Raw genomic sequence first — 14,706 nt, 5'->3', positions numbered from 1 at the left:
CACGATATTGCGAGTTGACTGGTTCATAATTGCGGCAGCAACAAAATGCATGTACAAGATGGCGGCAATGATGACGTCAGTCAAGTTTCATTCAATATATTCCGAAGTTCATTCAATATATTCAATGTTCATTCAATATATTCCGAAATTCATTCAATATATTCAAGGTTCATTCAGTATATTCCGAAGTGCATTCAATATATTCAAGGTTCATTCAATATATTCCGAAGTTCATTCAATATATTCAAGGTTCATTCAATATATTCCGAAGTTCATTCAATATATTGGTTGTGGGTGATTCTAATGATATCTATATGAACAGCTTCTCTTTTAGTTCATGCAATCCATGCAACCGCTGCAGCTTTCCATTCTCTAACCTCTACAAGTGCCGCGCCGGAGCGCAGTGCCATAACGCAGCGGTCCCCAACCTTTTTTGCACCACGGACCGGTTTAATGTCAGACAATATTTTCACGGACCAGACGTGCGGTTTAAATTAACCCTACCTATTCTTACCTCTTCTGTCTTGGGCCCTTTCTAGTGAACGGGCGTAGATTGTACAGGGGGGCTGTTGTGGGGCACTGCTGTGAGGTCGATGGCAAACTGAGGTTACGATGATTAACAGAAGCCTGGTCTGTTGTGCGCCCAGGTCTGCCCCGATTAAAAGCAGCCTGGACTTCTTCGTCCAAAGTATGATATTGCTGGGCATGTGTCTCCGGGGGATTTTGGGTGGTACAAGCATTCGCCAGTGCATTGACAATTTCATCAATGCTAAGAATAGCTGACACGATATTGCGAGCTGACTGGTTCATAATTGCGGCAGCAACGAAATGCATGTACAAGATGGCGGCAATGATGACGTCAGTCAAGTTTCATTCAATATATTCCGAAGTTCATTCAATATATTCCGAAGTTCATTCAATATATTCCGAAGTTCATTCAATATATTCAAGGTTCATTCAATATATTCCGAAGTTCATTCAATATATTCCGAAGTTCATTCAATATATTCAAGGTTCATTCAATATATTCCGAAGTTCATTCAATATATTCAAGGTTCATTCAATATATTCCGAAGTTCATTCAATATATTCAAGGTTCATTCAATATATTCCGAAGTTCATTCAATATATTCAAGGTTCATTCAATACATTCCGAAGTTCATTCAATATATTCCGAAGTTCATTCAATATATTCAAGGTTCATTCAATATATTCCGAAGTTCATTCAATATATTCAAGGTTCATTCAATATATTCAAATATTAATTTCCTGAACGGCATGCCATATACGTACATATATATATATATATATATATATATATATATATATATATATATATATATATATATATATATATATATATATATATATATATATATATATGCATATATATATGACTGTCAGAAAATTTGAATATTGGGATAAAACTCCATTTTCTGTAATGCAATTAAAAAAACAAAAATGTCATACGTTCTGGATTCATTACAAATCAACTGAAATATTGCAAGCCTTTTATTATTTTTAATATTGCTGATTATGGCATACAGCTTAAGAAAATTCAAATATCCTATCTCAAAATATTAGAATATTTACTCAAACCAAGTTAAAAAAAAAGATTTAAAACAGCAAAACAAAATCAAACATTTGAAAATGTCCATTAATGCACTCAGTACTTGGTTGGGAATCCTTTTCCCCGGATTACTGCAACCAATGCGGCGTGGCATGGAGGCAATCAGCCTGTGGCATTGCTGAGGTGTTATGGATGCCCATGATGCTTCAATAGCGGTCTTTAGCTCATTTGCATTGTTGGGTCTGGTGTCTTTCAGCTTCTTCTTCACAATACCCCACAAATTCTCTTATGGGGTTCAGGTCAGGGGAATTCGCAGGCCAATCGAGGACAGTAATACCATGGTCAGTACACCATTTACCGGTGGTTTTGGCACTGTGGGCAGGTGCCAGATCATGCTGGAAAATGAAATCATCATCTCCATAGAGCTTTTCAGCAGACGGAAGCATGTAGTGCTCTAAAATCTGCATTTACTCTGAACTTGATGAAACACAGTGGACCAACACCAGCAGCTGACATGGCTCACCAAACCATCGCTGACTGTGGGAACTTCACACTGGATTTCAAGCAACTTGGATTTTTCTCCACTCCAGCCTTTCTCCAGACTCTGGCGCCTTGAATTCCAAATGAAATACAAAACTTGCTTTCGTCTGAAAAGAGGACTTTGGACCACTCTGCAACTGTCCAGTGCTTCTTTTCCATAGCCCAAGTCAGACGCTTCTTCCGTTGTCTTGAGTTCAGAAGTGGCTTGACCATGAGAATACAGCTATAGTAGGCCATTTCCCGCACACGTCTGTGAACAGTGGCTTTTGATACCTGGACTCCAGCTTCAGTCCACTGTCTTTGAAGCTCCCCGAAATATTGGAAGCGACTCTTCTTCACAATGCTGTTAAGGCTGCGGTCATCTCTCTTGGTTGTGCAATGTCTCCTGCCACATGTCCCCCTTCCAACAGACTTTTTGTGGATGTGCTTTGAACAGTTTGCTCTTTGAGAAATTTCTTTTTGTGTCTTACCCTCCTGATGGAGGGTGTCAATGATGGTCTTCTGGACAGCAGTGAGATCAGCAGTCTTCCCTATACATGTGATTTAGTTTACTGAACCAAGCTGAGCGTTTTTCAAGACTCAGGAAACCCTTGCAGGTGTTTCGACTTAATTAGACCATTTAAGTGATTAGTTGAATACCCTACTAGTATACTTTTTCATGATATTCTAATATTTTGAGATACGATATTTGAGATTTCTTAAGCTGTAAGCCATAATCAGCAATATTAAAATAATAAAATGCTTGCAATATTTCAATTGATTTGTAATGACTCCAGAATGTATGACATTTTTGTTTTTTTAATTGCATTGCAGAAAATAAAGAACTTTATCACAATGTTCTAATTTTCTGAGACAGTCCTGTAGAGGGACTCCTTCCTGACACTCTCTGCCTCAGGCCAATTGAAAATCCTTCCCCCTGCATTCAAAACACAGGACAAGAGTACAGGCAAGGCTCTGTGTTCAGGGAATGTTACCCACAGCTACAATCTGGGAGAGTTTGTGTGGATTGACACTGACCTTGGTAGTAGTTGCAAGGAAGTTGCCTTGCTTGAATTTCCCTCCAGTCTGGAGCTAAAATAGGAGACTTTTACTTTGAGAGCAGTCATTGCCTTTGAACCAGGACTGACCCAAGATTTTCTTGGGCATTATGTGGCAAACTGCAGGAGGACTGCATATGCCTGGGAGTTGTATAATGACTGACCTGGGAAGTGGAGTGAAAGCAGCATCAGTACATACTAAGATCTTCCCACATTCTGTGTTCTACACAGTGCAGTGAGGCATTGTTTGAATTGTTGAAAAACAGTGTTGATAATGTTCCCTTTGACAAATAGTTATTTTTCACGTTTTCAAATTTCTCCTTCTGGCTGTCATCAACTTCACATACATGTATTAATTGTTGCATTAATTAATGTTTTGAAACGGACATAGACTCACCATGTATTTAGGTTGCGGTGAGCCTTTTTCACGTCTGATGTAATTTAAAAAAAAAGATCATATAGGCTTATTTATAACAAGGAAATAATCAATTAGCACGATAAAAACATATTTACAGAAATATCCTTGTACTAAAAGCTATTTCCCGCAGTGAAAACGGTAAGAAAGATTTCTGTATGCTAAAAAAACCCAAAAAGCTAAGAACAGTCAGTATTCGTCCTGCATCAGGGGTATTCCAGGACCTTGAGATATGCGACGAAATACGGTGACATCATCGCTATAAATTAAATGTGTAATATCTGCAAAACCGTAGCAGCACAAACGAACGTTTTTGCGGCACAAACCAGCACAAACGAAGCACAAATGAACGGTACCATTTTGGGTCCATGTGGAGCAAAATGGGGGCTGAGTGACGTCATCGCTATAAATTAAATGTGTAATATCTACAAAACCGTAGCAGCACAAATGAAAGTTTTTGCGGCACAAACCAGCACAAACGAAGCACAAACGAACGGTACCATTTTGGGTCCATTTGGAAGTAAAGAGGGGGGTGGGGGCTGAGTGATGTCATCATTATAAATTAAATGTGCAATAGCTACCATTTTGAGTTCATTTGGAGCAGATGGGGGACTGGGTGAACTCTGGATGACCTATAAAATAATCTTTCATAACTAAAAAAACATTGCAGCACAAACGAAACTTTTTACGGCACAAACCAGCATAAACGAAGCACAAACGAAACAAACTATTTTCCTTAAATTTTGCGTGGGGTGGGGCTTCACGCAGGTTGGATACCGTGGTGGTGACTCAAGCCACCTTGAGAATGTTGTGACATGCCCAAAGGGGCGGTCTTGAAACGGGTTGGATCGCACAGGTGACTGTCGCCCTCTTGTCGGATCGGGACAAACATGGGCAAAATTGAATTATTTCAGATCACATTTGACGACAGTAAAGAACTTTACACCCCTGGAGAGTCTATCACAGGAGCCGTGACGATTAAGGCGGGCCAAAAGCTTCTATGTAAAGGTAAGTCAGTACACAGGTTACTCAGGTTTTTCTTGTCATCGAGAGGGAAAAATAGTGTGTCGCAAAACAAGGAAGTGAAACTTGAATTTACTGCGGAACGAAAGACGGCTGGCTAGACAGTGCTTTACTGGTGGTAGCAGAATATACTTTTATTTTTTGTTGAGGGATCCTAGTGATATGCATGGGTTGAGTTTTATATTTAGAATTACTATTGGGAGTACTATATTTAAAATAGAAACTTTTTTTTTTTTTTTAAATAATGCGTCCCTGTTGGGGAAAAAACACTACAGGTTTACCGAATAAAGGGCATTAACAATTTGTAGCTAAGTCGTGTTGCATGTTGTTTGGGATGTCTGTTGTTGAGCCAGGAAAAACAAAGATGTGAAGTAAGAGTTGGTTCATTATTGGCAAGAGCTTGGGTTGTTTAATGGCGGCCAGTATACGAGGCACGGCAGCAGATGAAACAATGGTTTCCTTCTCCAGGTCAGCTTGTTTTATACTGTCCAGAAAAGGCGGGACAATGTCACCTGACCATTTGGTATCTGTGAGTGTGGGGCGTCGCCCCCCAGCGCGTGTGTGTGTGTGTGTGTGTGTGTGTGTGTGTGTGTGTGTGTGTGTGTGTGTGTGTGCGTGCGTGCGTGCGTGCGTGCGTGCGTGTGTGTGTGTGCGCGCGCGTGTGCGTGCGCGTGCGTTTGTGTGCGTGTGTGTACTGTGTGTTGTCTTCGTGTTCTGATTGAGCAGTTATGTTTATATAAAATAATGAGAAGATTTGCACACATATGAACATTAAAACGTATATGAGATTGTCTAACCTAACAAAATATGTAACCATTGCTGTTGCTCTCTCTTCAGTAGCTAATGGTCATTTTAATATTCAAAAGGAGTATATGCGGCCCAGCATTCCAGCCCTCCTTGTCTCCTTTAAACTTTGTGTGAGCCCGTGTTGCATTTGGTTGTCCTGCGTTGTTCGTGACAAAAGGAAGTGCCAATATGAGATTCTGCTGATGCGAACAAAGTGGAAGAGTGGATACATAGCGCGACTGTAGGAGGCTGAGAATGGTTAGAACTGCTCTTACAGTTCTAAGCCAATCAGCGGCAAGGATACAGATAAACATGATCCCATTTGTCTCGTCTCCTCTCCCGGCCAATAGTGTGCTGTATAGTCATATGGGCAGAGAAAGCCCCACGCTCCAGGTGACGCAGCAAACAGCCGCGATGCATCAAATATATTAGTAATATTTGTTTTCATAAAAATCCACGATGCACCGAGGCCGCGATAGGTGAAGCGGAAAGTAGTGAGGGATTACTGTGGGTCTCTCTCTCTCTCTCTCTCTCTCTCTCTCTCTCTCTCTCTCTCTCTCTCTGTATATATGTATATATGTATGTATATAATATGTATATGTGTGTGATGTGAGTCACCCCGCTCACTCTTTGTTTGAGTGAGCGTCGCGTATCTCAAGCTTACTGTCTCTCTCTCTCTCTCTCTCTCTCTCTCTCTCTCTCTCTCTCTCTCTCTCTCTCTCTCTCTCTCTCTCTCTCTCTCTCTCTCTCTCTCTCTCTCTCTCTCTGTATATATGTATGTATATAATATGTATGTGTGTGATGTGAGTCACCCCGCTCACTCTTTGTTTGAGTGAGCGTCGCGTATCTCAAGCTTACTCTCTCTCTCTCTCTCTCTCTCTCTCTCTCTCTGCTCTCTGTATAGATGTGTGTGTATATATATATGTATATATATATATATATATATATACACACACACACACACACACACACACGCTGGACTCTCTTCCACTCTGGAGTTGCCCACGGTGAGAGGCGTCGAGCAGGTCTGGGTATACTTATTTCCCCCCGGCTTGGTGCCTGCACATTGGTGTTCACCCCGATGAACGAGTGGGTAGCCTCCCTCCGCCTTCGGGTGTGGGGACGGGTCCTGACTATTGGTTGTGTCTATGCACAGAACGGCAGCTCAGAGTACCCACCCATTTTGGAGTCCTTGGAAGAAGTGCTGGAGAGCGCTCCTTCATGGGACTCCATCGTTCTACTGGGTGATTTCAGTGCTCACATGGCCAATCACAGTGAGGCCTGGAAGGGCGTGATTGGGAGGAACGCCCCCCCCAATCTGAACCCGAGGGGTGTTCTATTATTGAGTTTGAGTGGTTGTTGAGGCGGCCGACCAGAGCTGTGGCCGTAAGGTGGTCGGTTCCTGTCGTGGCGGCAACCCCCTAACCCGCTGGTGGACACCGGTGGTAAGGGATGCCGTCAAACTGAAGAAGGAGTCCTATCGGGCCGTTTTGGCCTGTGGGACTCCTGAGGCAGCCGACAGCCAAGCGGAACGTGGCTTTGGAAGTTGCTAAGGCAAAAACCCAGGCGAGGCCATAGAGAATGACTTCCCGACGGCTTCAAGGAAATTCTGGTCCACCATCCGGCGTCTCAGGAGGGACAAGTAGTGCACTGTTAACACTGTTTGCAGTGGAGATGGCGTGCTACTGACCTCGAATCGGGACGCCATGAGTCGGTGGGGAGAATACTTCGAAGACCTCCTCAATTCCACCGACACGCCTTCCATTGTGGAAGCAGGGCCTGGAGACTCTGAGGTGGACTTTCCAATCTCTGGGGTCGAAGTCGCTGAGGTAGTTAAAAACAACTCCTCGGAGGCAAGGCCCCATGGGTGGATGAGATCCGCCCGGAGTTCTTAAAGGCTCTGGATGTTGTGTGGCTGTCATGGCTGTCACGCCTCTACAACATTGCGTGGACATCTGGGACGGTGTCTCTGGATTGGCAGACTGCGGTGGTGGTTCCCCTCTTTAAGAAGGGGGACCGGAGGGTGTGTTCCAACTACAGAGGAATTACACTCCTCAGCCTCCCTGGTAAGGTTTATTCAGGGGTGCTGGAGAGGACGGTCCATGGGGAGGTTGAATCTCTGATTCAGGAGGAGCAGTGTGGTTTTCGTCCTGGCCGTGGAACAATGGACCAGCTCTATACCCTTGGCAGGATCCTCAAGGGGGCATGGGAGTTTGCTCAACCAGTCCACATGTGTTTTGTGGACTTGGAGAAGGCGTTCGACCCTGTCCCTCGTGAAGTTCTGTGGAGGGAGTACGGGGTGTTGAATCCATTGATAAGGGCGGTTCGGTTCCTGTATCATCGATGCCGGAGTTTGGTCCGTATTTTCGGCAGTAAGTCGGACTTACTCCCAGTGACCCAGTGACGTTAATGACCTTATCACGGAACATAATCTAAACGTTTTCGGTCTTTGCGAGACCTGGTTAAAACCTAATGAACTGCTACCGCTTAACGAGGCCTTGCCTACAAATTTTGTGAGCTCGCATGTGGCGCGTCCTCGAAAAAAGGGTGGGGGTCAAAGTCAGCTTTATTGTCAATTTCTCCACATGCCAAAGACACACAAAGAAACCGAAATTTCGTTCCCCCCTATCCCACGGTGACAAGACATGGCTCACAACAGACAAACAAGTAAACAAGTATAACAACAGCGTGCTGAATAAATAATGAATAAATAACACAATAAATAAATAAATAAATAAATAAATAAGAGGAGCAAAAAAGGAGCAAGTGCGCGTACAGCAGACATTCCAGAAAATAGCGCAACAGTGCCGCACGCTACGCAGAAGGGGGTGTCGCCCTCATCTCAAATTCTGATCTTAGATTTAGGCCTCGCTCAATTCACGTATTTAAAACATTTGAAGTTCTCATTGTGCGATCCACTGCTTTACCGTCATTCTATCTTGCTGTTATTTACCGTCTACCCGGGGCTTACTCTGGCTTCCTGGATGAATTTTCAGAATTTGTGGCTGATCTAGTGACAAATGCAGATAATATAGTTATCATGGGTGATTTCAACATCCACATGAATTCACCGTCAGAACCACTAACTTCGGCATTTCAGACTTTAATCGATACGTTTGGTTTAATGCAAGCCGTACAGGCAGCAACGCATAAGAATGGAAATACCTTAGATCTAGTATTATCCAGGGGACTAGCAACCTCAAATATAGTAGTACTGCCATACACTACTGTTTTGTCTGATCATTTCTTAATAAAATTTGAAATTTTAGTTCCTTGTCAGAGACAAGAGAGCAATCAGAATTATAGCAGCCGTATTTTTTAACTCCATGACTGCAACTGCGCTATCTGAGTTACTGTCGCCGGCAACCGCCATGTTTCCCGCATACAGCGGCTTTATTGATAATCTTACAAATGAATTCAATGCGACATTATTAAAAGCCATCGACTCTGTGGCGCCGCTACGTATGAAAACTCGCCGTAGATGGCCAACTCCGTGGTTCACAGGTGAAACACGTACGCTTAAGCAATTATGTAGAAAGCATGAGCGCAGATGGCGTTTAACCAAACTTGAGGTTTACCATCAGGCATGGAAGGACAGCCTCCTGAAATATAAAGATACGCTTATCTTAGCAAAAACTCGTTATTTTTCGCAAGTTATTAATCTCAATAAAAACAATCCTAAATACCTATTTGATACAGTGGCAAAGCTAACTCTACGCCAGCCGACCCCTGATAGCTCCTTCCACTCAGCTGATGAGTTTATGAAATTTTTTGCTCAAAAGATTGAGTCCATTAGGGACGAGATCAAGAATACCATTCCAATCGCGCCGCCAGTTACTAGCGCTGGGGATCATGCAATAACCCTCTCAAATTTCAAAAGCGTGTCCCTTGAAAGGCTTACACAATTGGTTAGTGCGGCCAAACAAACAACATGTTTACTCGACCCGCTTCCAGCCAAACTACTTAAAGAATTATTTCCAATTTTAGGACCGTCCGTCTTAAATATAATCAATCTATCTGTCTCCTCTGGGATAGTGCCAACAGCCTTTAAAACCGCTATTATTAAACCGTTACTCAAGCGAGCAAATCTTGACCTGGACTGTCTCAATAATTATAGGCCCGTTTCAAACCTCCCATTCATAGCAAAACTTCTTGAAAAAGTAGTAGCGCAGCAGCTTATTGATTACATGGTCGCTAATAATCGATATGACTCTTTTCAGTCTGGTTTTAGAGCTAATCATTCCACAGAGACAGCACTTGCTAAAATGACTAATGATCTCCTCATAGCTATGGATTCAAATACGTCGTCTGTATTGATACTACTCGATCTTAGTGCTGCCTTTGACACTGTAGACTTCGATATTTTATTAGGGCGTCTTAAAAGTTGTGTTGGTATCTCAGGGTCAGCACTAGGCTGGTTCTATTCCTATCTATCAGACAGAACGCACCGAGTCGTCCATGGCAATACGTCCTCTGAGCTCTATAATGTTACGTGCGGTGCCCCACAGGGATCGGTACTCGGACCGATTTTATTTAATATTTATATGATTCCGCTTGGGGACATAATACGTAAATATAATATTAGTTTTCAATGCTACGCGGATGACACCCAATTATATATGCCGTTATCGATGACAGATCTGCGGGACTGTTGTAATCTCGAGGCGTGCCTTGCGGAGATCAAGCAATGGATGTCTCTCAACTTCCTTCGTCTTAACCCAGATAAAACTGAGATGTTGATAATCGTTATCAACACTTATTTAAGGAAACCACTATAACTATAGATAACCGTACTATCACTCAGAGTGATACTGTAACTAATCTCGGGGTAATATTTGACCAAACGCTCTCCTTTCAAAAACACATTAAGAATATAACCAGAATTGCGTTTTTTCACCTTCGTAATATTGCTAAGATTCGTCCGATCCTCTCGACCGGGGATGCGGAAACTATTATACATGCGTTCGTCACGTCGCGCCTGGACTACTGTAATGTATTATTCTCTGGTCTTCCTAAGTCCCTCATCAAAAGTCTACAGTTAGTACAAAATGCTGCTGCGAGGCTGCTCTCACGGACAAGAAAATTTGATCACATTACCCCAATATTAGCCAACTTACATTGGCTCCCGGTCCATTTAAGATGTGACTTCAAGGTTCTTCTACTAACCTATAAATCACTGCATGGCTTAGCGCCTTCATATCTCGTCGACCTAGTCGTTCCTTATGTTCCGTCTCGTAACCTTCGTTCGCAAAACGCTAGTCTTTTAATTACACCGAGGGCCAAGAAAATGTCTGCAGGTTCTAGAGCATTCTCTATTCGGGCTCCAGAGCTTTGGAATGCCCTACCAATGGATATTAGAACTGCTACCTCAGTGGAAACATTTAAGACACGTTTAAAGACACATTTCTATGAGATGGCCTTTAACTAACTTGTAGTGGCCGATTCGGCCGGAGTTTGTTTTTGTTCTCTCTGCCCACCCCCCTCCCTGGCTGGGGAGGGGGTTAGGTGGCGCAAAAGCTGATAGCGGCTAGCTGGATTCTCGGGGACCAATTCAAGATGAGGAAACTGCGGCTCAACCTCCTTGAAGACACTGCCAGGACAATCGAGGGCACCCCCGACATCCATTTTTTCATTGATTTTCATATTATGTATTACTTGTACCCTCTCTGCATCCATTACAACCTGGTGATCCTGAAAGGGGGATCCTTCCATCTGTGGTCCCTTCTCAAGGTTTCTCATTTTCCCCTGGTAGGGGTTTTTGAGTTTTTCCTTGCCCTTTTGGGAGCTTAAGATCAGGGGATGCTTTGAGAATAATTGTCAATTTTTGTCTATTTGAAGCCCTTTGAGACTGTTTGTGATTTAGGGCTATACAAATAAACATGACTTGACTTGAGTGAGAGTTGGACTCCGCCAATGCTGCCCTTTGTCACCGATTCTGTTCATAACTTTTTTGGACAGAATTTCTAGGCACAGCCGAGGTATTGAGGGTGTCCGGTTTGGGGACCTCAGCATTGCATCTCTGCTTTTTGCAGACGACGTGATGCTGTGGGCATCTTCAAGCCGTGATCTCCAGCTCTCACTGGAGCGGTTTGCAGCCGAGTGTGAAGTGGTCGGGATAAGGATCAGCACCTCCCAATCTGAGTCCATGGTCCTCAGTCAGAAAAGGGTGGAATGACCTCTCCGGATTGAGGATGTTTCTTACTCGTATAGTTTATCACTTCAGATGTTATTTTTACTTTAAACCGCATCAGGGCGCTCTAGGCCTGTGGAATAATTTGAATTGAGTCTGACATCCACTGACTTCCACCATCCACTGACTTCCGGAGTCAGCGGAGTTGTTTATATAAGTGACACAGAGGACGACGATTTCTATGGATTTAATGATTTGGAGTGACACGGATGGTTTGATAAGCTTGTTATTTACGTTATAGTTATTTGATATATTGTTTATATATCAATATATATAAACAATATATGTATATAGGCCTGTAGAATAATTGGAACCGCAAATGACGAAGAGTATGACGTCAGCGCCTCTCAGACGCAGATCCAGGCCCACCACAAGGATTGTGACAACTTGGCCTGGAAATGCACACAGCCAACTCCAGTATTGCCTTCAAAAGACGGACTGGGACTTATTTCACCACCAAGACCTGGCTGTGTTCACAGGGACAGTTCTGGACTACATCAAGTTCTGTGTGGGAACTGTATCCATGGACAAAACCATCCGGGTCCTTCCCAACCAGAAACCCTGGATGACCAGCCAGATCCGCTCACTCCTCAGGGCCCGCGACTCTGCCTTCAGGTCAGGCGACAGAGCCCTTTACAGCTCAACTCGGGCTGACCTGAAGAAAGGGATTAAAAAAGCCAAAGCGGACTATATGAGGAAGATGGAGTCCCACCTCGCCAGCAACAGACCACGAGAGGTGTGGCAGCGCATCCAGACCATCACCAACTTCAGGGGCTGTGATGTGACGTCAGACCCAAGTGAGTCGCTGGCAGAGGAGCTTAATTGCTTCTTTGCCCGCTTTGAATCACCACAGACTCACTCACCTGCTGTAGCCCTGCCCCCACCCCCATCAGATCCCAGCACCCCTCCACTCACTGTAGAGGAGCAGGAGGTGAGGCGTGGGCTCCAGGCAGTAAACCCCAGGAAGGCTCCCGGTCCAGACGGAGTACCTGGTAAAGTGCTCAGAGCCCAGCACTCCCACATATTCTGCAGGATCTTCACCCTCTTGCTGGCCCATGCAGTCATCTCCACCTGCCTGAAGTCAGCCACAATAACCCCCATACCGAAAAAGTCACCCCCAACCAGCCTCAACGACTACCGCCCTGTTGCCCTCACCTCGGCAATAATGAAGTGCTTTGAGAGACTGGTTCTCCAGCACATCAAGGACTGCCTCCCCCTACACTTGACCCCCACCAGTTCGCATACCGGGCGAACAGATCCACGGAGGACGCCATCACCATAGCTCTGCTTGCTGTGTTGAGTCACTTGGAACAGCAGCAGAGCCACGCGAGAATGCACTTTGTGGACTACAGCTCAGCTTTCAACACAATCATCCCGGACATTCTGGTCACGAAGCCAGACACTCTGGGCCTCCCCCCTCTCACATGCACCTGGATTAAGGACTTCTTGACCAACAGGCCCCAAACTGTCAGACTTGGCCCCCACCTTTCCTCTACACGCACACTGAGCATTGGTTCACCACAGGCCTCCTCTACTGTCTCTATACCTACGACTGCAGTCCAGCCCACGGCGACAACATGATTGTCAAATTCGCTGATGACACCACAGTGGTCGGGCTGATCTCGAATAGTGACGAGACAGTCTATAGGGAGGAGGTCCAGAAGCTCACGACCTGGTGCTACGCAAATAACCTGGCTCTGAACACCACGAAGACAAAGGAGATCATCGTTGACTTCAGGAGGAAGAAAAGGGATCCCCCTCCCCTCTACATCAACAGCGAGTGTGTGGAGAGGGTCCATGACATCAGATGCCTGGGAGTCCAGATCTCTGTTGACCTATCCTGGACACGCAACACCTCAGCTGTCATCAAGAAGGCTCAGCAGCGTCTACACTTCCTGAGAGTCCTGAGGAAGAACAGTATGGACCGGAAGCTTCTGCTGGCCTTCTACTGCTCCTCCATTGAAAGCCTGCTGACGTACAGCCTGACCACCTGGCACTGCTGCAGATACAGGTAGGCTACAGAGTACAAAGCAAAGCAGATGATCGTCGGCTGCCCTCTCCCCTCCCTGACAGACATATACAACACCCGGTGCATCAGCAGAGCTTGCAATATCATCAAGGACAACACACATTCCCGCCTCCCAACTCTTTGGGCTGCTTCCTTCTGGGAGGCGCTACATATGCATCAGTACCAGGACTACCAGACTGAAAAACAGTTTCTTCCCAAGAGCCATCACCACACTGAACTCTGAGAGGAAACAACACCAGCTATAATACACCAATGCACCTTTATACTTTCACTGTCACTGCTGCTGTTAACACTACGTGCAATAACTATTTATTATTTACTTCCTGTACATACCTCATTCATGTTAATATAAATAGTCACATTGTACATACTGTAAATAAGATTCTTTCACTTTTATTCTTTATATTTCCTTTATACTTCTTAATTTTTGTAATGTTTATTTTTGGGGATTTCTTTTCTTCATTCTTATTGCACTGGAAAGAGAGAAGCTCTCCAATTTCGTTGTACAATTGCATTGTAAAATGACAATAAAGAGCATTCTATTCTATTCTATTCTATTCTATTCTATTCTATTTACTTCCGGAGTGAGCAGCGGCGTTTTTTTTTAAGTGACACAGAGGACGAAGATTTCGAGAGATTTAATGAATTGGAGTGACACGGACGGTTCGATAAAATTGTTATTTATGTTATAGTTATTTGATATACAGTTTATAGAATAATTGGAACCGCAACTGACGATGAGTCTGACGTCAACGCCGCATGTACTTCCGGAGTCAGCAGCGGCGTTGTTTATAAGTGACAGAGGATGAATATTTTGATAGATTTAATGATTTGACAGATGGTTCGATAAACTTTTTGTCTATGTTGTAGTTATTAGAATAACTTTTAATATGTTACGTCAGGCACGTTCTTAGTTCCTCGTTTATGTGTTTATGTAACGTTAGCGTACCATACCGTTCAGCTTGTTGTTGCCTATTCATGTCTGTTCTTGGTGTTGGATTTTGTCAAATAAATTTCCCCCAAAAGTGCTTATACTCCGGGGTGATTTATCCAGTAATCCCTCCTTTATTGCAAATGATTGGTTCCAAGACCACCCGCGATATGTAAAACTCCGCG

At 44.0% G+C, this 14,706-nt stretch overlaps 1 protein-coding gene across 2 annotated transcripts in view; it reads left to right on the top strand.

Moving 5' to 3' along the window:
• Positions 1-4,373: 4,373 nt before the first annotated feature.
• LOC125965710 (arrestin domain-containing protein 1) overlaps positions 4,374-14,706 on the top strand; it is a 52,385-nt gene continuing 42,052 nt past the window's right edge. The window contains exon 1 of one of the 2 annotated variants that reach the window (XM_049716453.2): positions 4,374-4,570. In XM_049716453.2, coding sequence (XP_049572410.1) covers positions 4,453-4,570 — 118 coding nt within the window. In that variant the 5' untranslated portion in view covers positions 4,374-4,452. Of the gene's footprint in view, positions 4,571-4,602; positions 5,054-14,706 lie in introns of those variants that run through there. The other variant, XM_049716454.2, reaches the window with a different exon arrangement.

This window comes from Syngnathus scovelli, chromosome 3 (assembly GCF_024217435.2).
Source record: "Syngnathus scovelli strain Florida chromosome 3, RoL_Ssco_1.2, whole genome shotgun sequence".
Lineage (NCBI taxonomy): Eukaryota > Metazoa > Chordata > Actinopteri > Syngnathiformes > Syngnathidae > Syngnathus > Syngnathus scovelli.
Note: the sequence above shows the minus strand (reverse complement) of the source record. Positions and strands in the feature narration are given on the sequence as shown.